This window comes from Amphiura filiformis, chromosome 8, assembly GCF_039555335.1.
Source record: "Amphiura filiformis chromosome 8, Afil_fr2py, whole genome shotgun sequence".
In the NCBI taxonomy this organism is placed as follows: domain Eukaryota; kingdom Metazoa; phylum Echinodermata; class Ophiuroidea; order Amphilepidida; family Amphiuridae; genus Amphiura; species Amphiura filiformis.
Window position 1 is genome coordinate 68,828,552 of NC_092635.1, and position 24,614 is coordinate 68,853,165.

The 24,614-nt window shown below is 38.6% G+C and overlaps 1 protein-coding gene across 1 annotated transcript; it reads left to right on the plus strand.

Annotated features, from left to right (window-relative positions):
* Positions 1–12,837: 12,837 nt before the first annotated feature.
* Positions 12,838–15,240, plus strand: LOC140159685 (uncharacterized). Its single transcript, XM_072183179.1, has one exon. The coding sequence runs from the start codon at positions 13,108–13,110 to the stop codon at positions 15,238–15,240; it is 2,133 nt and encodes a 710-aa protein (XP_072039280.1). The 5' UTR covers positions 12,838–13,107.
* The last annotated feature ends 9,374 nt before the right edge of the window (positions 15,241–24,614 follow it).

Here is a 24,614-nt window from a genome sequence, read left to right on the forward strand (position 1 = left end):
CATTATGGTTGCAGAAAGAAATAACGCACGCCGGCAACTAGAAAAAAAAAAAAAAAAATAGTATCAAATCTTTCCTGCTCAATCAATATAATACTTGCAAATAGATCATAGTTTACTAATCTAATCCTGTAATATAGACCTGTTATATCACCTGTATTTGCATGTAGAGTCTATGGTTTGTTATGGTAGGGATTAGTGTCCGATCTCTGTAATGTAATGTAAATGAAGCATATTGATATTCAGGAAGAATCGATCAGGGCGCTATCTATTAGGGAAAGATAAACACTATTCAAAATATCAATAGACAAGAAGAAAGGGATGTAGAGATTTGTAATTGAGTCATGCATGATTTAACAGAAGGTTCTTTCCAATTCCCAAACGTAATGTTTAATAACCAGCCGCACGTAATATAATTTTGCCAAAAATTGAGACAGTTATTTTGATTATGCGGGTTGAGATAAAGATTCCCAGGATGTACTCCCAGTGGGCACACCCGACGTTGAAATCACGTTGAGATCACGTTGAAATTTCGACGTTGAAATCACGTTGTATTTGCAAATCGACTCTAACCTGATTTCAACCCGATTTCAACGTTGATTCAACGTCGAAATTTCAACCTAATTTCAACCTGAATCCCACGTTGTATTGACGTCGAAATTTCAACCTAATTTCAACCTGAATTCAATCCGATTTTAACCTGATATTTATTTAAATAATTATAATTATTATAGGCCTATAGTAATAAATTTATACGTACCCGTGTAGAACCTCACCGCTGTGGTCCGTCTGGGAGAATATTATCATGAATTCATGATTATAGGCTAGGCCTGGTATCGCCCCTGGGTGACTGGTATCGCCGTCGTTGTCGGTGCAGAGGGCCGGTGCAGTCGGCACCCATACGCGGGATGCAACCGGGTGTGGAGTCGTGGTGAGCCGCGCGCAGTGATCACGCCGTCGTTGTCGGTGCAGAGGGACGGTACAGTCGGCATCCATACGCGGGATGCAACCGGGTGTGGAGTCGTGATGAGCTGCGCAGTGGTCACGCCTCGTTATCGGTGCAGAGGGCTGGTGCAGTCGGCATCCATACGCGGGAGTCAACCGGGTATGGAGTCTGAGGGCCGTGAACGGCGGTCATGTTTTTGACCAAAAATTTTTGACCAAAAATCACATTTTTGACCAAAAATCACATTTTTGACCAAAAATCACATTTTTGACCAAAAATCACGTTTTTGACCCAAAATCACGTTTTTGAACAAAAAACACATTTTTGACCAAAAATCACTTTTATGACCAAAAATCACATTATTACCTAAAACACATTTTGTCAAAAATCTAATTTTTGACCAAAAATCACATTTTTGTTTCAAGATGGCCACCACTGAGTAAACATGCAACTTTTTGGAATCTTCTTGGTATCCGATTTTGCTAATTTCTCACCTTTTCATATCAGTTTATCGTAATAGCCTCCATTTGATGATTTGACCTATTTTTACCCTTCAAATCCTAAATAGCTTTCCATAGATTTTAGGTGCAAAGTAAGCGTCGCGTTTTAGGCCATAAGTCGAGTTACCTTGAACTTTGACATTTATATATCATCATCATATCAATTTTTCAACGTCGTCAGAGAGCCTTCAAGTTGAGTTGCCCAGCAAACACAAAACGTTTTACAGATAACGTGTTATTGTCGGTTTATATAAAGGGTATAAAACGTTTTAATAACGTTCTAAAAACACTTTTGAAAAATAGATGCACGATTTTAACATAATGTTATTAAAGAGTTGACAAAGCATTTTGTTTACCTTTATAATGCGAGTAATACAGCAATAAATACTAAACAATTCTGTGCCGCCATTTTTAAAATGGCCGCTGCCTTAACAACTGCCTGAAAACAACAACAACAAACACATGTACATATACAGGACACCTCTTTCACCTATTATTGGTATAAAATCAACCAGAAATATTATAGTGCTCTAGCTGTAGAACAATTATTTTGGATATGAGGTAATCCATTATTTTTTTCAAGATGGTATAGCCAATTTCATAGTGGCTGCCGCCTTATAGCTGGAAAACACACAAAAAACTGCATATTTATGTTCTAAAGATTCAAAACTAGAAACAGTTCTCTCAACAATTTTTGAATAATTAAAAATATGGGTCCTTATTCAAAAAAAATTCTGTCTTTAGAACATAGATATGGCCGTGTGTCCTGAACTCGCCACCCTTAGCGTTACATGACAAATATTATGAATTTTTACACCAACCGGGTTTCTAATTAGATTATCTCGACAATCATCAACCCTAAACTAGCAAAAGTATACATTTTGGAAAGCTGAAGGCATCAGCAATTCCAATATATACATTTCAACTCATTATACAGGGTGACCTGCAAGTTATACAGGGTGGAATAAAAAAGATTTTGATAAAAAAATGGGTCACTCAATGCATTGCTTATTACCAACTTACAGTAATAAACTGGAAGTAAACAACATTTATTTGGTTAGAGGAAATGGAGAGCCAACTGACTTCGGAAGAAACCAAAATCACAGCTGTTTGGTAATCTCGGAATATAGGGTGTCCCAAAGTATGTTAGATTTTTTTACAATTCAACATATTTTGAACCTTAACATTTTCCCCCTAACCCATACAGAAAAAAATATGTCCATATTTAGATTCCTCGTCAAATTTCCCTTTAGAAAATCTATACTTTGACTATGATAGGATAAGTAATTAAAATTTTACAGTAACTTTCAGATTTTGAAGACATCTGCATTACTTACTACAGTGTTTAATATGACAACGGGTAGTTTTGTATGGAAAAGTTTGTATTTTCTACACTAAACCAATCATAAATGATTAAAAACAATTAGTAGAATTGTTTAGCTGTAAGGCTGTGAGTCGTTTAGATGCTAAATAGAGTCCAAATCCAATTTACAGCCTTTACAGAAGCAGATTACGCACTAGAAATACCAATCCCATAGAGTTTGTGTGTACCACATCCCCCACCACCGCCACCCTGCCCATTCTGAATTCTATGAAGTACAGTGTCAGTATTAAAAAAGTTCAAGTATTTCTTTTTACAGGGTTGAAAGTGCATTTTATTTAGCAATAAAATGAGACCACAAGCATGGCAATAACTTCTTGCTTGACAGAGATATCATCATTTGTTTTGAGTCGACTTTGGCAAAATGTAACATCGCCACCTTTTTTTGGTGGCGAGCTCAAGACACACGACCATATGCAATTTCAATAGATTTTGAAATTCAGTGTAAGTTGTTATGATTTCATATTATAAAACATATTTACACATCGCAAATCCAAAATAAAATCAGCTCCGTCCTTTTGATTTTCAAGTTACTTTACATGTGTCATACTTTGATACAATTTGTATCAAAACGCATCCTAAACACTTATACCCCGTCTTCAACACTCTAAATGCTAACGTTTAGCTATTAAAGCGACATGTTTAGATAAGTAACAACATCATAGGACTTCTTCTGATGACGATGTGTGTCACACATCGACAATTCAAGGTTACTTGGATATTTGTGCTGAAAGTCAGTTTAAACTTTTAGAAATTAGATATGTAAGCTTTTTATTTGTGATTTGTGATGTTTAGGAGTTGGTGTTGCCAAAAATACCAATCGTTTCGTGAAAATGTGGAAAACAATATTTTCTTTTATTCCTAAGCACTTTAATGAGTCTCGGGCAATCATAATATCATGCCTTATAAATGTTAGAAAGATAATAATCAAGCCCGAATCACATGTCGCCATGAGTTTGTTTTAGATAAAACCACGTGATTCGTGCTTGATAATTATTTTTCTTACATAGGGCATATTCACAGTGGCATATTGTTGTGATAGGCGGAGCCTTCCTTTAAAAAGTGTGTATTTGTTTAAAAAGTGTTACGAGCTGGACATTTAGAACCTAAACACATTAGATTTGTGATGGTTCTCAAAAGAACTCGTTAATTTTCAAGAAGTATTTTATGTTAAAGTGTGAGGGTTATCCATAGGCCTATGTACTATAGGAGGACACTTTAGAACTTGACCCTTTTGGAACCTTTAAGAATGTACTGGATGCAAGCGTGCCCATTATACTTAATGTTAATATACTTAACGTAAAAATCCTGAGTAAAAATGTCAAGTTTTTCTTCTTTTCACGCTACAACTAACTTAAAACTTCTGATACCATGTAAGGTATCTTTAACATAATTATGGTTTCTAAGTCCTGACTTTTGATACACTAACGTATAACTAAACTGGAAATTGTTGATAGATTATATAACTGAATACTTCTATTTTTCTCATGGAAGAACTTCACAGAACTTTCTTAGACTGATATACAGATAGTGTGATCAATAGCTTTGGAATTGTTCTGCGTGCTTGCTTCTGCTTCTGCTTTGATACTCCTCAACGCTACATTTGTAACCAGACGAGGAGAACTCTGGAACCTAGCGTTAATGAGTGTATTTTTGAAGTACAGTCAACAGTACCGGGGTGATCCCCTGCAATCCACCCTTCAATGTATTTTTAAAGGATCCTTGTCGTTCTCAGTTTTAGCTGAAGGAGATAAGCATCAAAAACGTCAACCCTACCAGTAGGCTTATATCGCATTGATGTCATCAATACCAATATTACTTGAAGAAAATCTAGACCAGAATCTGTATTTGCTTGCTTAGTTGTTCAACTTCTTTCTTTCTCTGTCAAGACACATATCAAGGCAATAACAGCTGTTATCATGAAGCTGATGGGTTTGCACATTTTTGACCAAAAATCACATTTTTGACCAAAACACTTTTTGAAGTTGGTCCGTTTCACAGTTCCTGGAATGTGAGGCGTGAGTACATTCCATCTGCGGGCTATATGGAATGAATGATGACTAACAACTTGAGTTAGATCTGATGTACGTGGCAGCAACTGCTTTACGATGGACCCAAAGGCAGAATTTGAAGGAGGGTCGATCTGTGATGTGAATGACCCGCCTCTGGACTGTATCTAGCTTTATTCAGTGTCGGAGTTGTTCCATGTCATGCCGTGTCAGTTTACTCCATCTTTGATTTGACCATGCTCTTGTATTAAAATTATGGCTCTCTCAATTGGCCAGTTCATCCAAAATCTTTGGCTGCATCTAAACTTTAGTTAAAAGTCAAAGTCAATTTTTTTGATGCTTTATACATTGTACATTGTCATGGACTAGTCTATTGCATGGCCAATCTTGTTTTGATTCCATTGTCACGTGGCACAACAACACGTCAGCTGTAACGACAAAAATAACAATTTCGGGATTATCATTTGAAAATACATATTTACACATACAGAAACATTATATTTGACATAGACATGCAGTACGATTAATATGCTTAATGTATTTATAGGCATACTGAAGGTAGACCAGTTACTCCTGACTGTTTAGGGTCATTCTGCTGAACAATTCTTAGGGCCATTATTCGGACCAAAAAGAGGGAAATTGTAAAGTATTTTTGCTCTAGTTTCTTTACATGTTTAAACTAGAGCGATTACCGCACCATAGCTGAACCATGGGGCTTTGGCAGTATATTGTGGTACATATGTATATATCAACCCTTTATGACCCCTTAATGACCTTAAATGAATTTTAAAATATTTTAAACATGTTTAGAATGTCATAAGGATCATTGCATTTAAATATCAGCTCAATTGGAGCATTTTTGAAAACATGACCTTTGACCCCTTTATGACCTTAAATGAATATTAAATTATTTTAAACATGTTTAGAATGTCAGAATGATCATTGCATTTAAATTTCAGCTCAATTGGAGCATTTTCGGTTCAAATGACCTTTTGTGACCCCTGTGACTCCTTTATGACCTCTGATGTTAGGAAATATCTTTATTATATTCTTTACTCCTTCCTCTTTCATTTGACATCACTGGGGGTTCATGACTTGATTCATACCTTCGTGGCATTTAAAGTTATGTCCATTTCAGACCAAAAGGTTAGTTGGTAACCTAGTAACATACACTGTTATAGGCTGATACCATTTCATGGTTCAGCAAAAAGCAAAAACAAAAACTGCAAAAAAAGCTGTAGAGCTGATTTAGGCTTTATACATTGAATGGCAAGACAGACTAATCGAAGAAAAATTCCAAACGTCTTTAGTTTCGGAACCGGGGTGCAAGAAAGAAAGAAAAAGAACTGACCAAAACTTTAGTACAATGACCTAGCACATGAGCATGACTAGACCTGTAGTCTAGGGGTTCACCTATGCTCCCAGCAGTACAATCCAAGCTAGACCTTGCTGCACGATATGACTAGTCTAGGGCTAGGCCTAGGGCCTAAGTTTGTTAATTATAAAATAAACATTTGCCACCCCCCCTCAAATGCCAAACGCCCAAAAAGTCTTCTTTTTTACCCCCCAAAGTCCCCCTTTTTAACCCCAAAAATCTCCCCTTTTAACCCCTGAAGTCCCATTTATGAGCGCATGCTTTCTTGGTCCAAAAATGTCCAAACCGCCCAGTCCAAAAAGGTCAAAATTTTGAAGAAAAAAAAGTCCACTTTTTCAAAATCAGCCCCCCCCCCCCAAATAAATCCAGATTACGGGCCTGATTGTCCCCAGCAAATATTCAAAACTGGCATGACTGGGTCTTCTACAAAGTACAAGTCATGTCACAAGCATGTCAACTTCAAAGCACTGTTTCGTGTTTCTCGAATGGTGCATTCATGATTGTATATACAGCATGCATGTCATGTGCAGCAGGCATGTAATTTTTAAACTGCTCAGTAAGCTTAACTATTTTAACATATCCTGATGATACAAAATGGAAAACCAAGTTGAAATATACATCCAGCAATGTGTCCAAAAGTCAAGTAGACCTTTAAAGAAAATTTAAATGTTTACTAACCTGTTTTATTTGCAAATTTAGGCCTCAAGTTTATGTACGTCATACGTACGCGTGCAAGTCCTTTTGCCATCGCACTACGTGCTCTATTCTTTATTCCATGCTTTTGCTTGCTGCTGTACATTGGGCAATATCCACTCTGGAAAAGTGTTGGGCGAAAGCGATATCGTACTACTACAATTTTAATCCAAAAATATAATTTTCGAATGTCCAAACATTTATGGTGGATCTAGGATTAAAAACCTGTTTTTTAGGTCAAAATGCGAATATCCAAAAATTTGAAATTGTTTTTCAACATGTTTCAGATATAGGCCTAGGCCGACTAGCCCTGAGACAAGATGATCCAGATCCAGATCCTACATCAAGTTCAAACAAACGGACACATTCAAGGCATTTGTCATTGGCTGATGCGCCATCCCGCTCGCGGCAGTGGCATAAGTTTTGCACTCGCGTGTTCGTAGGCCTACCCATAAACACTTGTGAAGGCACGTGCGTAGGCCTACTCACAAACACTTGTGCACGCGCGTACGTACCTACAATAATTTGCAAATGCGCGTGCGTAGGCCTACCTGTAAACACTTGTGAACGCGAGAGTGTACTTGCAAACACTTGCGAATTCGCATGCGTACCCGTAATAACTTTCACGTACCCATAAACACTTGCGAACTCGCATGCGTACCCGTAATAACTTTCGCGTACCCATAAACACTTGCGAACGCGCATGCGTACTCGAAAACTCGACTGCGTAACGCAATGTCTTGTGCACGCACGCGCGTGCGTACCCGCAATAACTTTCGAACACAAGTGCGTACCCATAAACACTTGCGCATGCGCTTGCGTATTTGTAAACACTTGCGAACGTGCATGCGTACGCATAAACACTTGAGAACGAGTGCATACACGTAAAAACTTGCGAACGTGCGTGCGTACTCGCAAACACTTGGGAACGGGCATGCGTACCCGCAATAACCTGCGCACGCACGCGAGTACTCATAAACACTTGCAAACTCGCGTGCCTACCTGCAATATCTTGCCCGCGCGCATGCGTGCACATAAACACTTGCGAACGTGCGTTTGTACTTGCAAACATTTGTGTATGCACATGTGTACTTGCAAACACACATATACACTTGCGAACGTGCGTTTGTAGGCCCTACTTGCAAACACTTGTGTATGCACATGTGTAGGCCTACTTGCAAAAACTTGCGAACGCGCGTGCGCACCCGCAATAACTTGCAAACACATGTGCGTACCCATAAAGACTTGAACATGTACATGCGTACCCATAAAGACTTGCGCACGCGCGTGCGTATTCGCAAATACTTGTGAATGTGTGTACCGGCAATGTACGCAATCGTACCCATGAACACTTGTAAACATGAGTGCGTACTCGCAAACATTTGCGAACGCATGTGTGTACCGGCGATTTAACACTTGTGCACGCGTGTACGTACCGTACCCACCCACAATATCACAATATTTAGAGAGGGCGTGCCCACCGACCTCGATCTGCACCTACTGACGCCGGCTACGTTGCGGCGATACCAGGCAATACCCCGGGGCGACATCACATAATCGGGTTAGTAAAATAGAAGATATGCGAAGTTCCAATAGGCCTATTAGGGACCACTCACAAACACTTGTGGGGGGTGATGCAAAAAAATCATCGCGAAAGTTTTTCGCCCCCCCCCCTTTCAGTTCTCAAAAAATTCAGGGCCGCCCTTTTTGACATGAAAATTATGAGTCAATCCCATAGAAAATCATAGAAAATCATATAAACTCAATTTTCCTGGGAAAATTTTAGTCATTTTTTCAAGGCCCCTGCCGTACCCATAAGAGGGTCAAAACTAAAGCCCCACCCCACCCTTTTGCATCACCCCCCCACAAGTGTTCACAAGTGTTCACCATGTTGTAGGAATTCCATAATTAATATCAACATCAGCCCGCCAATTGAGTGGCGACGGGGCCGTATAGCATACCCCGTACCACCCGGTGTTTTCGGGTAAGTCATTGGAGGTAGTGCACGCCGCGCGCCACTTGAAGAAGGAAAACGGAAGTCCGGTTTAAATCGTTAGATCATGCGGCCTGGATATATAAAATGAAATTTGGGTAAAATCTCAATGCTGTCGACCTTTAAACATGTTAATATACTAGGCATAGGCATATTTCGTCCTAATAATATTTTATGTAAGGTCATTAAGTTGTGCATTGAAACATTGGTTGAAATCAGGTTGAAATTTCAACGTTGTATCAACGTTGAAGTTACAACCTGATTTCAACCTCCTTAATTTTGCATTGAAAGTTGGTTGAAACATGGTTGAAATCAGGTTGAAATTTCAACGTTGTATCGACGTTGAAATTTCAACCTGATTTCAACCAATCTCTAGGTTGAAATCGGGTTGAAATCAGGTTAGGTTAGATTTCGACGTTGTATCAACGTTGATACAACGTCGAAATCCTAACCTGTGCCCACTGGGCTGGCACTGTTGATGTTCTAATCTAAATGTTGTGAAACTGTGCCAAAGTTAAGTTCGAAAGTAATAACGTTGTGTAAAGGTCCATATGATGGTACATTGAACAGCTTTCAACAAAGTATTATTTCAACTTCAATGAGTAAAAAATACAGTTAACAAATTATCTATCATTTCAATTATATTAAATCAAAATATAGGACATTTTGCTTGATTTATGAATGATTATGTAAAAATACTTTTAAGTATTTTAATACAATTAAAATTGTCCAAATCGGGGTCAAATAATGCACGATGTGCGTGATGCAAGAGTGCATTTTCCAGATGCAGGGTCTCTACCAAAAATAGATTGACTAATCGTAACTGGTACACCGTTACAGAGCACCCATGCCAACTTTCACACGGCCACACTTCTCTCTTGCACGTAGGCTACAGTAACACTAAGTAGCGGCATGATAATTTTTCGGATGAGGAGGGGGGCGTGGGCCGTGAATTTCATTGCGGGAGGCAAAAATCAACAATTTCTGCAAAATTGCCGCAGAAAGTGGACATTTTCGTAATTTTTGGTTTTTACTGGCATCTGGAGAGCTTGAGAGTTCTGAAATGCCCACCTCATGCCTCCCCTGAGGCGCCGACACTGCCTATATACACTCAACACCCCAGGGGCGGATTTAGGGGGGCACAGTGTCATCGACCCTATATCTTCATGGCAGGAATCGCCATGGTAGGTTAAATCCACAGCCACGATTAGCCATTTGGTTCAAACCTTTAAAGCTCTTTAGAATTAATAATTAGCCGAGGGACATAACTAAGGCTACTCACAATAGCTGGGTAATTGATCTTGGTTGTGCGTGAATAAGCTTGTATACCCCATTGAGGTCAATGGTCATCGACTTTTATACTGCCTACAGTGAGTGCAGCTGTACTACACGCTGTAGTCAATACAGGGTATTACACTATTTACAGGACCAACGCAATATAAAATGGGCAGATTTTGAGTTCAAAGCGCACGGCCAATTTTCAAAGCGCATTCTAGCGACTATCATATCTGTTCAACACGTATTTTCGAGTGTATGAGACCAAATCTGGTTTCTTGAGAAAAAAATCATGGCGGGAGATATTCATCATTTTCTAACCCAGTATCCGAAGATTTTCGTCTGATATCAAAATCGTGCATAGCAATTCACGTGTATCGATCCCGTGTATTCATTTTAATGTCTCTGCTACACCAAATAATTATTAGCCAGGCGATGTCGGTGTGGGGGGCGCACTTAAAACTTAAAAATACTTACAATGAAAGAAATTTTAAAAAATGAACAAATTCGGCCATGAACAGCAAACAATGGGCCAAAACCGTTGAGTTTTCGAGGGGGTAACCCCCTTAACACCATTTTTTCGTCGTCGACCTGGATCCGCCCCTGCACCCCATACATAAAAAAAACTTTCACACCCCACCACCAAAAGTTTGTTGACTTTTATGCTTGACTGTTTCAGTGTTCAAAATATCGATGTAAATAGAACACATAACAATAGGCCTATCCAGTAAATAATAAGCTTATAATATTATCCAATTACTTCCTGTGGGAAATTCCCTTATTTGGGATAGAGTTGCACTTAACACGTACTGGGACGATAATCCCTGGTATAATAATTGTGTAGACAATATGTTCCAATGAAGTTCCTTGCACTTGAATACAAGGTCTTCACAAAATGTTATCCGATGTATAATGTAACCATTGTTTTTTGACAATTATTAATACAATCAATTATGATATAGAAACTCACAGCAACGGATATGGAAACTAGTGAAATAAGTTTTTATAGTCTGTACTTCAAAGTTGGAGCTATTGTTGGAGTCTGTTCAAATACACGTACTTTGTCACCACTAGTTGAGCGTCAAGCAAACCGAAGCAAACCACAGGTAAGATCATAGATACACCAACATGATTGACCAATGGCTATCAATGTCTCTCTGTGTTTAAAGAGGAACACCCGCCAGAGCAGTTCTTCTGGGGTGAACCAAACCTGCCTGGTTATGAAATTAATCAGTGACAATTGACAAGTGACTTAGCTAATGCCTATGTTTATACCACACTAGGCTCATTTTTTTGGCAACATTTTCTTACCATGATCAAGGACATTTCACTCTCTGAAGGTTTGCAGAAGAACTACTCTGGTGGGGCTCACTGTGTTGACTTGCGGTTAGCACAGCTGTGTGAGTGAACATGACACGACTGCTCGCACATTGCATTGACGGCCATGGTTAAAGGGCCGTATTTACCACCCCAACTACATACACCAGGGAGGTGTTCATAATTGGATAATGACATTTTTAACGATCTAGTAGAAGGGATTTGACAACTTGTAAACAGGTTTGAATCTTAGAAATAGAAAAAAGGTCAATAAGGTCAGATTTTATGGGTGCTATTGGTGACAGATATGGTGCTTGGCTGGCCTGGTCACCAATTACGGCTCTTTAAATTTGAATTTGGACTGATATATTTACAATAAAAACGCATTCACAATGCTGGTCGATTTCACATTTTATGTTACCTATACAGAAGGTGTGAATTATCATTCATGCATACATCGACACTTTAGATCTGAAATCGACCAACTAATAATGACACACGCACAATTCTTAAACAACATCTTTTGCACAGAATTCAATGGGAATTGAAAAGTAAAGTGGCAGTTGAAACTCTGGTGATAACACGTTTGCAGTGAATGATGGGGCTTCCTTAAATCATCCTCTGGGTGGGGCTTACGATGAGTCTGAATTCCATCGGGTTGTGCTAGTACAGTCCGTTTGCGTAAATGTGAAAATGAATTTAGCCGACATTACAATTGGCTATAATTTGTAGTTGACACCCTATGGAAGACGTGACTTTAATCTTCCAAGTTCCACATAAGCGGTGTAGATTTCCACATAAGCGGTGTAGATTTCAAATGGTGTCAAACATTCACGGTAACTCTATTTGAAATTCACACCTCCTATGTGGAAAATAAGGTCATGTAAAAACATGGTTGGTTCGTGTATTTAAGTGTCCGACAACATGTGTCCGACAATAATTATATGGTGGTTAGCTTAAGAAATGGAGCTTTGTGGTGGATCTGAAAAGAGCCGTTTGGAAGTAGACACCTTTGCATACTTATGTTTTACTGAGATGAGCTTTTTGCGTTCTATGCTTAATAGAGCTATAACTTAGGCAAAAAAACCTACAGAACAATTTGATCGAAATCGTATGATATTATTGCCATAGGAAATGCATATAGCGTGCAGTAAAACGATATTAAACTTATATTACTATATTGGTATGATTGTGACGAACACATTTTGATAACGTGTATGCACATCACCTTGGTCACTAGTTTCACCTACTAACTTCCCGGAACTATATATACATAGTCTCTATTAAATTTGTTTCAACATTATATAAGTGGATATTCAACAGTGTTTTCTTGTTCATATTACAGGCAATATAGCTGACCAGTAATAGCAGTGTAGCTTCTGTCAGTCGACTGTTGGGCAAAATACCTCGACAGCAATTGTTTTGCATTGCCCTCTGAAAGGTTACGGGAGCATTATGCAAGCCAAACGGCATTCGTTGAAACTCAAAAAAGGCCATCTTGTGTCACACACGCTGTGAGTGGCTTGGAACTTTCTGCTAACCCTACTTGCCAATATCCGGAGGTAAGGTCCAGAGTGGAGAAATACTTGGGTTCCTTCGAAGATCGTGTTCGCATAACACGATGGAAGGGGAGCGCGAGGAAGACATCGTCAGTGATATGGGGTGCCATTTTACCTGGCCTGAAATGAAACGAATTGATAGGATGGATTTGGACACAGAGCATAAGGTTCTGGAAGCAGAGCGCACCAATTTCAAGTCACTCCCAACAAGAACGATTTCAATGATTAATTTACTCGGGTTTATTGAATATTCACTTAATGAACAACAAAAGGGTATCAACAGATTTGAAAATGTTCTGAAGATGGACCCCAGTAATGTGAATGCTTTGAGCTGTTTAGCAATCATTCATAGACGTCACGGATTGCTGAGTACTTATCAGGAATATGCGTCAAGATTACAACGTGTTTTGTGTGCAAACAACCCTAGAACTTTGGCACGAGCCTTCGCTGACAGAGCCTTTGCCACGAAGCAGTTTCAGCAACACGAGAGACGCTTCACATACATGCCATACCTTGTCAAAGCAGTGGAAAAGGGTAAGAGAATGCCAGATGATCTAGAGAAGGCGGAATGGTATTATGAATATGCACTGTGTTTAGCTAGAAGAGATGCACAGCATGTGATGTGTAAAGCAAGTCCTTCGCAGATTGATAGCGTTGTACGCGATGCGGTGCTTAGTTTTTACAAGGTTACGCAACTTGCTGATAAAGACCATCCCTACTTAGCGCTTGCTTGGGCAAACTTGGGAAACATTTTACAAAGGCTACAAAGTAGAACATTTGAGTCAATTCTTCCAGGTGAAACGTCACTTCATGATACGACTGCACATGATTGCTTTAGAAAGGCGTTATCGGTGTCTGCGGACAATCCAGATGTTTTGGGTATCGTCGGTGCTGCTTATGCTAAGGAGTGTAGACATAAGGAAGCGTTGGATTTGTTGCATCGGTCTTTACAATTGCAACAAACGCAGAATGCGCATAGATGTTGTGGTTTGATATATATGCAGATGTGGAAAATGAAGAAAGGTGACTCGGATTATTCCAAAGCTTTGGAAAGTTTTTCGGATTGTGCTGCTGATGGAGTACATTTGGCTCAATTACCGGATGGTGAGAAGAAGAATCACGTAGATCAAAATGATCTCAGCAAGAACGTACGCCAGTTACGAGTGCAGGTACACAATGATGACGACTTGGGACATTTTGACGCTGTTGCTTCCAAAATAACTGAAACCGCTGAGTCAGCAGATACGAATAACCAGGACCGCGACGAAGAATCGAATGCTGAGCTAATTGATTCAGGATGGGAACAGCTTTCCCTTGAACAGACACTCCTGTTTCAAGCAAAAGATGCCTTTACGAAAGCTATTCATATAAAGGCCACTCACGCAGATCACTCCGATTTAGGATATGTTCTATACCTCCTGGGCAATCATCACCAAAGTATTCAGCATTACAGTATCGCTGTGAGATGCCAAGATGGCGATGATTTCGATACTTCCCAGACACACGATCGTTGGGCGGAATGTCTGGAAACATTGAAAGAAACGCAAGGAGCGCGTACTCAGCGAGATATGCAGCATCAGATTAAAGCTAGTATGAGAGAGCAGTCTCCAGATGAATCTTGGCGGTATACGCATGGAGTAAATTGTCAGGGATTTGAATGCGATATTTCGCGGTTTAACTATTGCGCTGAAGAACGTCTAGGTTTTGTTAATGTCTTATCAGAACATAATACCACTCCAGTAAATACGACCGTCGGATTTTTCCCAACATACACAAGAGAATTCAAGTATGATTTCTTCATCTCTTTCGCTCATATTGATTACAAGTGGGCTGTAGCATTTGTGTACAAGCTTGAAAAAGACTTTCCGGGAATTCGCGGGCGACTACGTTACAGGGACTATGAACTAGGTGCAGCGATTGCTGATAACATCGTCAACAGTGTGGAAACTTCCCATCGTACACTAATCATACTAAGTCCAGATTCTCTTCGTGATCGATGGTGTCGCTATGAAGTCCAACGCGCTCATATGATGAACCTCACAAGATCGTGCGCTATTCCAATAATGCTTCGGGCATGTGTAATACCAAGAGAAATTGAACATCTAAGTGTGGTTAAATGTGACCAAGGACAGATCAAAACAGATGACTGGTGTAGACTTGGTAAATCACTGAGACAGTCTGAGGTTGACTATTAGCATGGCCAGAGTTTTGTCCCGGAGTTTTGTTTAGATATGTCCAGCCAGGTCTGCCACAAATTGGATCATTTCAAGTTTTCCGTATTCCATATCAGTATGAGTTTGACAGGATACCGAATACCGATTCGTCCCTTTGTTAAATTCATTTTACGCATGAATTCGTTTGAATTGCAGAACCGGCTCTCTACCGTCTGATTGCTGCCCTCTATAAATTCAAGAGAATTCTTGCGTAATATGAATTTAACAAAGAGACGAATCCCTATTCGGCAGTTTGCCGAACTTGTAACCGATATATAGCTCGACGTTTTGGGTGCATTTTGCTGTAAGTTTGTCGCAGTGGAAAAAAACGCTATAGCAATTAAGTGCCAAAGGGCGCATCCAGATATTTTTGGCTCTCCCCCTAAAGAAGACATGGGAAAATCTTAATCTTTTTTAAGATCTGACCTCGTAAACAATGAGGTCAGATCATAGCCAGCAGTAGGGCATAGAGTAGCATGCCTACGGATTTCATCACAGTCATACCTTAGCACGCTGGTAAGCAGCGTTTGAGATGGTGTTAATCGATAGTCGATAACCGATAATCAATGATCAATCAGCTATGAATATTTAATTGGATTCTAAAAATAATGATCACGGACTCTCATGTTCAAAGGTGTGTGTGTGTGGGGGGTATACCCCCTCGCATGTTGGTGCTCGCAATTGCTGAGGACGAAAGCTTTTACCCTAAAGAAGACATGGGAAAACTCAAACTTATTGGGAATCCCATGTCTTCTTTAGGGTAGGTGCCGTTAATTTCTGGAATAGCCCACGGTTTGCCCCCCCCCCACTTCAAAATCAGAAGCTTTTCCCCACCACGCTAGTAGATGCAATTGTTAAGTAGTGCTTGAGTTGGTGAGGTGGGGGAGAAGATATAATTACAGATAGTCGATAACCGATAATCAATGATCAATCAGTTATAAACGTTCAGTTAAACCCAAACACGCAAATGATGATCAAGGAATCGCTAAGGATGATCTCCTTCTGTGCATGGGGGGGGGGTTTGGTTGAAGGGGAATTGATAATCGATAATTGATTATTGATATTCAATGATCGATAATCAATTATCATTTATCGATAATCAATCATTAATTTATCCATATTCATTGTTGAAAAATGTATAGGCCTCCGCAACCGACAAAACTAGGAATCGCCAAGGATGATCTCCTTCTGTGCATTGGGGGGGGGTTGAAGGGAATTGATAATCGATAATTGATTATTGATTATCAATGATCGATAATCAATTATCATTTATCGATAATCAATCATTAATTTATCCATATTCATTGTTGAAAATGTATAGGCCTCCGCAACCGACAAAACTAGGAATCGCTAAGGATGATCTCCTTCTGGGTATTGGGGGGGGTGGTGTTGGGTGATGGGGAATTGATAATCGATAATTGATTATTGATTATCGATTATCGATAATCAATGATCGATTATTGATAATCAATCATTAGAATATCCATATTCAATGTTTGAAAATGTATAGGCCTACACAACCGCCAAAACGGGATATCTGCATTAATTTGAAAAAATGATTTTCTCCAAAGTGCTAGAAAAGCACACTCTTTGATCATTTCTATGCACATCGTATCTCTTGCAATCTGAATGAACGAAATTTGTTTCCGTTTTGAATTCAAACAGCTTAAAATTGACATTTTTCGTAAATTGAGGCTCAAATATTTTGTTCTGAATTGAAAAATCTCTCTTGGTATAAAATGAAAAATATTACGGATTTAGATGGTAAATTTCAAACTTTTTTATATCGATCATCATATCCGTGGGCACGTGGTACTCTATTTTGAAAGCCATCCGAGTTTCCATTTTGACAAACGGATAGCAGCAAAAATAAATTTAACATTGTCATCTATGGAAGAAAAATCACAAAACTGCCTTTTTCTCAAGAAAAAAAATGGGACTCGAAAATAAATTTTCTTCAAAATCGTTTTTTAAAATCTTTATATATGCTTAATAACTTAAAAAAAAAAAAAAAAAAAAAAAAACGGAAAAAATTCTAAGCTAATACTCCATGTAAATGATTTCCCCAAACCCAAACCCTAACCCTAATGCTACTCATAACCCTAATCCTAACCCTGACCCTAATTTCGTGTACAAGTAGGCCTACATGATAAAGAAATAAACAAACTATATTGCAATATCGGAAACTTAGACAATAATAGCCTCATACACCTAAGTCCGCCTGCTGCTTTCACTTCACTCTTTAATCCCTGTTATGGAACTGTGACAGAAGATTGATATGCAGCCTCATACACCTAACTCCGCCTGCTGCTTTCACTTCACTCTTTAATCCCTGTTATGGAACTGTGACAGAAGATTGATATGCAGCCTGTCAGAGCGTCCGAACTTTTGTGTCACGTGACCCTGCCTTATAATAAGCGACAACGTCAGAAAAAATGCAGCAAGAAGCAAAAATTGCAACGGAGAAGTTTTAAGAATTGCAACGCTTTGTCGCAATAGAAACAAACGCACTGACGATAAAATGTCGGGCTCTGTTCGCCGCAGAAGTAGTGATGTAACAGGATTAATTACCATAGCGATAGTTGAATACAATTTTCGAATAGATCGCCCTGCACTACAACGTTTACGCGTTAAACCATAGATGTCGAAGAAATTCTAATCACTCGCACCTGTAAGATTAGTATCTTTGAAAAGAGCGGTATTGTATTCAATCTATGATTGGAGCCATACACAGGTGATGAGTGCTGCAACCTACCAGTAGTGCAGGGTGATATATTCAAAAATTGTATTCATCTATTGCTATGGTAGTTAATCCGATTATTACGTAACTTCGGCAGTGTATCGTCGTCGGGATTAATTACAATAGCGATAGGTGAAAACAATTTTTGAATGTATTGCCCTGCACTAGACGTATGTTATAACTCTGCATCACAAGACTGATTATCAAAGAATAGGCATAAAGACTAAAAGACCTGGATCGTACATTTAATTCTTTGGAAATTTCACGTCAATGTATACGTTTCACTCACGTCTGTATGATTAGTGTTTTCGAAAAGAGTGATATTGTATTCAATCTATGATTGAACATATACACAGACATGACAGGTGATGAGTGCAGCCTTCTTATACATCTCAACTTACCGTACTTTTCCTAACCAGACAGTCCATGCCAAAATTGTTACTACACCTTTACATTTCATCGAACATTTCATTTTGAACATCACACTTGAAAGATGTATGCTATGTAGAAACTTTATTTTGCAATTTCATAATTTGCATATTATTAGCATATTTGCAAGAAAAAACATGAAAATCAATAAATACCTATATTTTTCACAATTTCAATATTTTATTAGAAATTAAGCATGTAGGCCGTTTGTTATGACTTGATGAATGAAGCTGTTAAAACAGATTTTGATATTTTTGCTTATTTTTCCTTTTTTGCCCCAAAATGTGTAAAAATCAAAATTTTTTGGATGACCTATATTTTCTTTGAATATTTATCCAATTTCTTAATTTAGGTATAATACAGTGCAGAAAAAGATGTCAAAAAAATCTGTTAAACAGATTTCCAATAAATTTTCCATTTTGGGTTAAATACTCAATTTTCATGCGCGGGATATTTGAAACATAAAATGAAAACATGTCCATTGCACTTTTTCCTCGAGATGTACTATAATATCAAGGTTACGGATATATTATATAATCCCTTCTTATCTTCACTGATCCATCAGATACCTATTGTTATGAATGATCAATGAAAAGGTTCAGAACTGGGCTACTAATGGTCTGTCAAGTATCTATAGTTATTTTCATGACTGTGTCAACTCAAAAATCATGCAAGGTCGAATGTAGGAAAAGTATGATCAGTTGAGCTGTATAGTGCAGGGCAATACGTTCAAAAATTGTTTTCACCTATTGCTATGATAACTAAGCCTGGTACATCACTACTTATACGGCGAATACTGGACATAGATATGGGTCAATCCTACTTCTAATTTCTGTTTTCATGTTTTCTGATTCCCCTGCATATAACATTGTTGCCATGATCTTTTTTACATTTTTCTGATAAGCGAAATTGCAATTGTATAATTTTTATTGTTACAATCTGTACAGTAACTATAAACACGCTCAAAGATACTAATCTTACAGGTGCGAGTGATCAACATGATGAATATTCTATAGAATTACGATCCAGTTCTTTATCCCTGTACTTTGTGAACGTACTAGTGCAGTGCGATATGTTCAAGAATTGTTTAAACCTATTACGGCAGTTAACCCTGTTACATCATCACTTCTACGGCGAATGGAAGCATTGAAATGACAAGGCGTTGTCAAATCGGGCGGAAAACTCTTTCACCTGATTGGTTAATTGGGATGGGGGATACAACCTGCCAATCAATCAATTAGAATGTGACAAAGACCAATCACAACTACTCCTTCGGAAGGAACATTGCGATTTCAATGACTAAGCTATTATCCCACGCCCTCAATTTGTCTCGAATTTCTACTTTTTGCATAATTGTAATAAATGCCAAATGGTGTACTAAAATACCATGTGAAAAAAAAGATGTCTGAAGTGCTTTAATTACAGTAAAATTTTAAGTTTTTATAATAAATCCGGAGATCTCTGGTTTTTATTCCGAGTTCACCGATCGAGTGATGGCTGACCACATAACCACGTATTGAATATTATAGGAAATTATAGGAAGTTGTTTTGTGTTTTATATGGTTTAATTGCCTTCTCTCTAAACTAAAACTGTCTCGCTCCGTCGTTTTTATACTTCCTGGTCATGTGGCACATTTTCCTTCTGGTGAGCTTCTTTCTCAAAAAATGTATTTTGATGAATGGATGAAGCTCGGAAAGCGAGTTTGGTCCCCGGGTCCGGGGGATCTCTTGTATTTCAACTTGTATATCTAGTAGCCCTCTTTTTTTGTAAAATCACACCCAAAACAAGTAATAACTGCTTGCTTGCGATACCATCAAAAATCATTGTCATTTGAGCAATCATACAATACCTTCAGGGTACCTTACTTTGGGGCACCTTAATACATGATATTTTTTGGTTTTTGCTCTCAAAAGCCGGCTGGCTGGCTGATACCCGAAGCCGGAATGTAAATTTATTTACGTAAACTACATTATATGAACTGTTTTGCATTATTTGGATACTCTAAACAAGAGCCTTCTTTTCCTTGTTTGACCAAAATACGACCCTTTTTGGAACCACTTCAGTATAAACAAAAAAACTAACGTAATTGGAAGTAAGAACATTTAATTAAACGAGTATTTGGTGATTCTAGCATCCTCTTTTTATGACACTTTCAGTCAATATCCACAAAAAACCTTATTCTCCAAATTTCAGTTGATTCCGATTTTGCGTTTGCGAGCTACGCACGATTATGTGTATTGTACTGCTACATAGGTCGCTGTGTTGTAATTTCGTTCTGGTTAACCAAAACATGTTTCAAATTTGACGATATTTTTGCTGAACTGATTAATCTGCAAGAATTTTTCTGTACATAAACAATATGTATATAGCCAGGGGTTTCCATAACTTTTTCTGAGAAAAGCGGGGCATGAGGCTGTGGATCACGAAATCATAGTGCCCTGATAATCAACAAAATACCATTTGCGGAACCGGATTAACGAAAAAGGCCCACTTTAATATTCGCCATCAGATATGGACCAACAATAGCCTAAAAGTTGAATGGTCTTCAAGATCTAAGCACTTTAGGGCACGGTGGCTCAGTGGTTACGGCCTTGGACTCATAATCTGAGAGCTTGCTCGACATGCGTGGGTTCGAGTCCCCTTCCCACCACCGTGTTGCGCCCTTGGGCAAGGCGCTTTGCCTCGCTTGCCTCACCCCACCCAGGTGCAATTTGAAGCGAAGCTGTTAGGGGTAGTCACGGTCGTTGTACTGATGAACCCTTCGCCATTTATCATGTTTATAGGCTGCAAACGTGGTTCTGACATATTCTAATGACGGCGGAATAAATGTAAAGCGCTTTGAGGCTGTTTACGGCATAAAGCGCTATATCTACATTTTATTTATCTACATTTATTTATATAAAAACTTGATTCAATGAAAAAACTAGGTTGATTAAATATGTCGTACATTGTATCACTTCTGTAGCAGTGAGTTCATATATTTCATGAACATAAACCAAGGATATGTCTCATGCTGCATAAATTACTATAGGAATGCATGCGCGTATTTTGGGTGGGCTTTGGGGCGCCAGCCCACCGGGGTCAAAACAGGGGGCGGCCAAAACGAAGGGGCGGCGGGAAGAAGAAGGGGCGGCAAAATGAATTATTAAAGAAAAAAGGGCGGCAAATGTGAAAAAATTGTACTATACATCAAAATGTGTTGCTTTTGGGGCGGTAGCGCCTATAAATCCTTTTTTTTTTTTTTTTTTTTTTTTTTTTTTGGCTCTTCACTTTTTAAAACGACCGTAAAAAAAATTGAGGCAATCTTTTCGGGCTGTTGAGGAAGGGGCGGCAAAATTGGATTTTCTTCAGCCCCCCCCGGGGAAGGGGCGGCCACGGTACGCCACTGGGAATGTGATTTTTGCATGTCCCCCAAAAATGCATGTTTAAATAGGTATGCACTCCCGACTCCAGAAAAATACAGCACAAATATTTTGGAATCAAAAAAATATATTATCCTCTTTTGCCAATGATAAAACATAGCTAGATCGTAATTTTTTAATTAGTTCTAACTGGCAATAAAAGCCAAATGTTAATATTTGTGCAATTTGAGAGAATATGGGCCAAAAACACTAAATGAAATTTTGCATGTTTTCTAACAATTGGAGTCACAAAATTCTAAGACTTGGCACAAGTGCATTCAAATTTTTGAGTATAATTTTAATATTTTATGTTATTTTTGACGATTGATTATCAAAAAGATTAGAAAATGTGTTTTCCAAAAATTAGAATGCATAACTTGAAATAAGTCTGTGGGATTTGATTGTCATGTCACAGCCTATGAAAAACACCTTAAAAACGCATGTTTTGGCCCTCATTTCGACAAATTGAACTTTGAGTTTTGACTTTCATTTCCAGTAAACTAATTAAAGGATTAAGATTAGCTATATTTCATTTTGCAAAACAGAATAATATTTTTTATCTAATTTTATTATCACTGCCGCCCAACCCACCCCTGTATGTAGGGCGGGGGGTGTGTGTATGCGGAATTCTGTTTGCGGATGTGCCGCGCAGACTTTCGGATGCTGACTTTACTTTTTGCTGTTTTAGCTACCCAACAGTATCACAAAAAACACCCAAAAAGCACCCAAATTTGCCTTAATTGGGCGCTTTTCAGGACAATTTTGCCCAAATGTGCCCAATTAGGCGCATTTATCGCCACTAAAAATCCTTGAAAAGGTATCCCCAAAACGGTGGCACATACCCGTATACCTCAACCATGGAGAAACCCCCGGGCCAACCATAATCCTATATATCCCTGACCCTATAATCTCTTAATTCTGACCCTAATCCTAACCCTAACGCTAAGCTCACCAACTCTTATCATAACACTAATCTTTTGTGGTATTTAAAAAAAATAATAGTACAATGCAAGATAGAAACTTTTACCTGAATTGTTTAACGAGAACGTTTTGTGAGTTTTCAAAATTCGTTATTCTTGCATAGCACCGGGGGGGGGGCACTCGAATATGAAAGTGACGTACCTGTGCCCACGGGCGTACGCAACTAGGGGTCTATCAGTGTAAAAATGTTCAGAAAAAAGGGGGTCATTCGGTGTTGGCAATGTCAAAAATGGGCTGATTTTGTATGGGGGCGCCCAAAATTGTACATCATTAACAATCAAAAATAGCTTTTTACCCAATTTTACAGTACAAAATTTACAAAACTCATTTATTTTTTTCAAAATGCGCGCGAAGCACGCCGAAATTTCAATTTTAAGGACTAATTGTTCAAAAAAGGGGTCATTCAGTGTCATTGGGTGTAGGATTTGCCAAAAATAACGGGGTCATTTCATGGGCACATGACGTATGTCAGCATAGCACTGTGTAGAAATAATCGAATGCGCTGAGTCTTATCTTAAATCTTTATTAATACATTGTCTGTGATTGTGGTTAGAAAAAGGAAAAGAAGGAACTTCAAGGAAGTTATTGGAATCATAATACCACTCGCCGATCTAAACACATATATATGCCTATACAACCGGGAAATGCCCTTTAATATAGGAATATACCAGCTTATACCACTACCGTTGGTCTTACCGTCGGTCACCCCAAGTATAGGCGAAACTGCACGTAGACAACAGAACCAAGAGACTGTCACGGTTTCCTTAACAACAGGCACCCCCGGGCAGGCACCATTCCAAAATCCCCTGGACAGTGGCGGCGGCGTCGCGTAAGCATTAAAGCCATATTATAACATTTCTGTAAAAAATAGATTAGTATTTATTTTCCATAAAATGTTAGCTTTTACTGTCAGATATGTCCCCTTTAAATTTTGAGCCGAACTAGTGAGGTAAAGCATAGAAAATTGGAATTTACTACTAGCGCCCATGCATGTTACTCCCGCGGTTGTAATACGGTACGATCCTCGTGGTGTGTGTATGTGTATCCCGCGCGCCGTGTATGTACTGTGCATACGTGTTCGACTAATATTTCCATCGTAATAATAAAACGCCGGTTCCAACGTTTTATTCAAAATCTCGGATTTTGACAAAACTACAGCACCTAAAAAGTCTTGATTTTTGCTGAGTATCTTTATTGACTAAAGTACATTACAATCGTGTAAAAACCAGAATGTAAATTTTTTTTTGAGGGCGTTCTCCTCAGCAAATGATATGCATGGCTTTAACATTGTACAATTTCAGACTATTTTAGCTTTAACTGAAGGTGAAATTCGGTATTTGATGGGCCACAAGTTTCCAATTTTACCCTATTTTTGGCCCAAAAGATGCACAGAGCAGCAGATGACTACTTCATCAACATCGATATCAGTAGATAGATAACTTCCTCAATACCATTGTGTACTGCAGAAGCTATCAACTGCTGATATCGGTATTGATGAAGTAGCCATACTTCTGATATTGGTGTTGATGAAGAAACCATGTACTCCTGACATTGACAAAATATTTTTATCTAGTACCGACATTTTATTTATGAAATTGTTATCTGCTGATATTGATGTTGATGATATAATTACCTTCTGCTGATATTGTCGTCGAAGAAGTATTCGTCTACTGCTGATATTGGTGTTGATGAAATAGTCATCTAGTGCTGATATGTGAAAACGATTTCTATTTTTTTTCAATCCTTCTTTGTTCTTAACTTGTGATGTTGAAGTCACATGTACAAATAAGAGTTCTAAATTTCC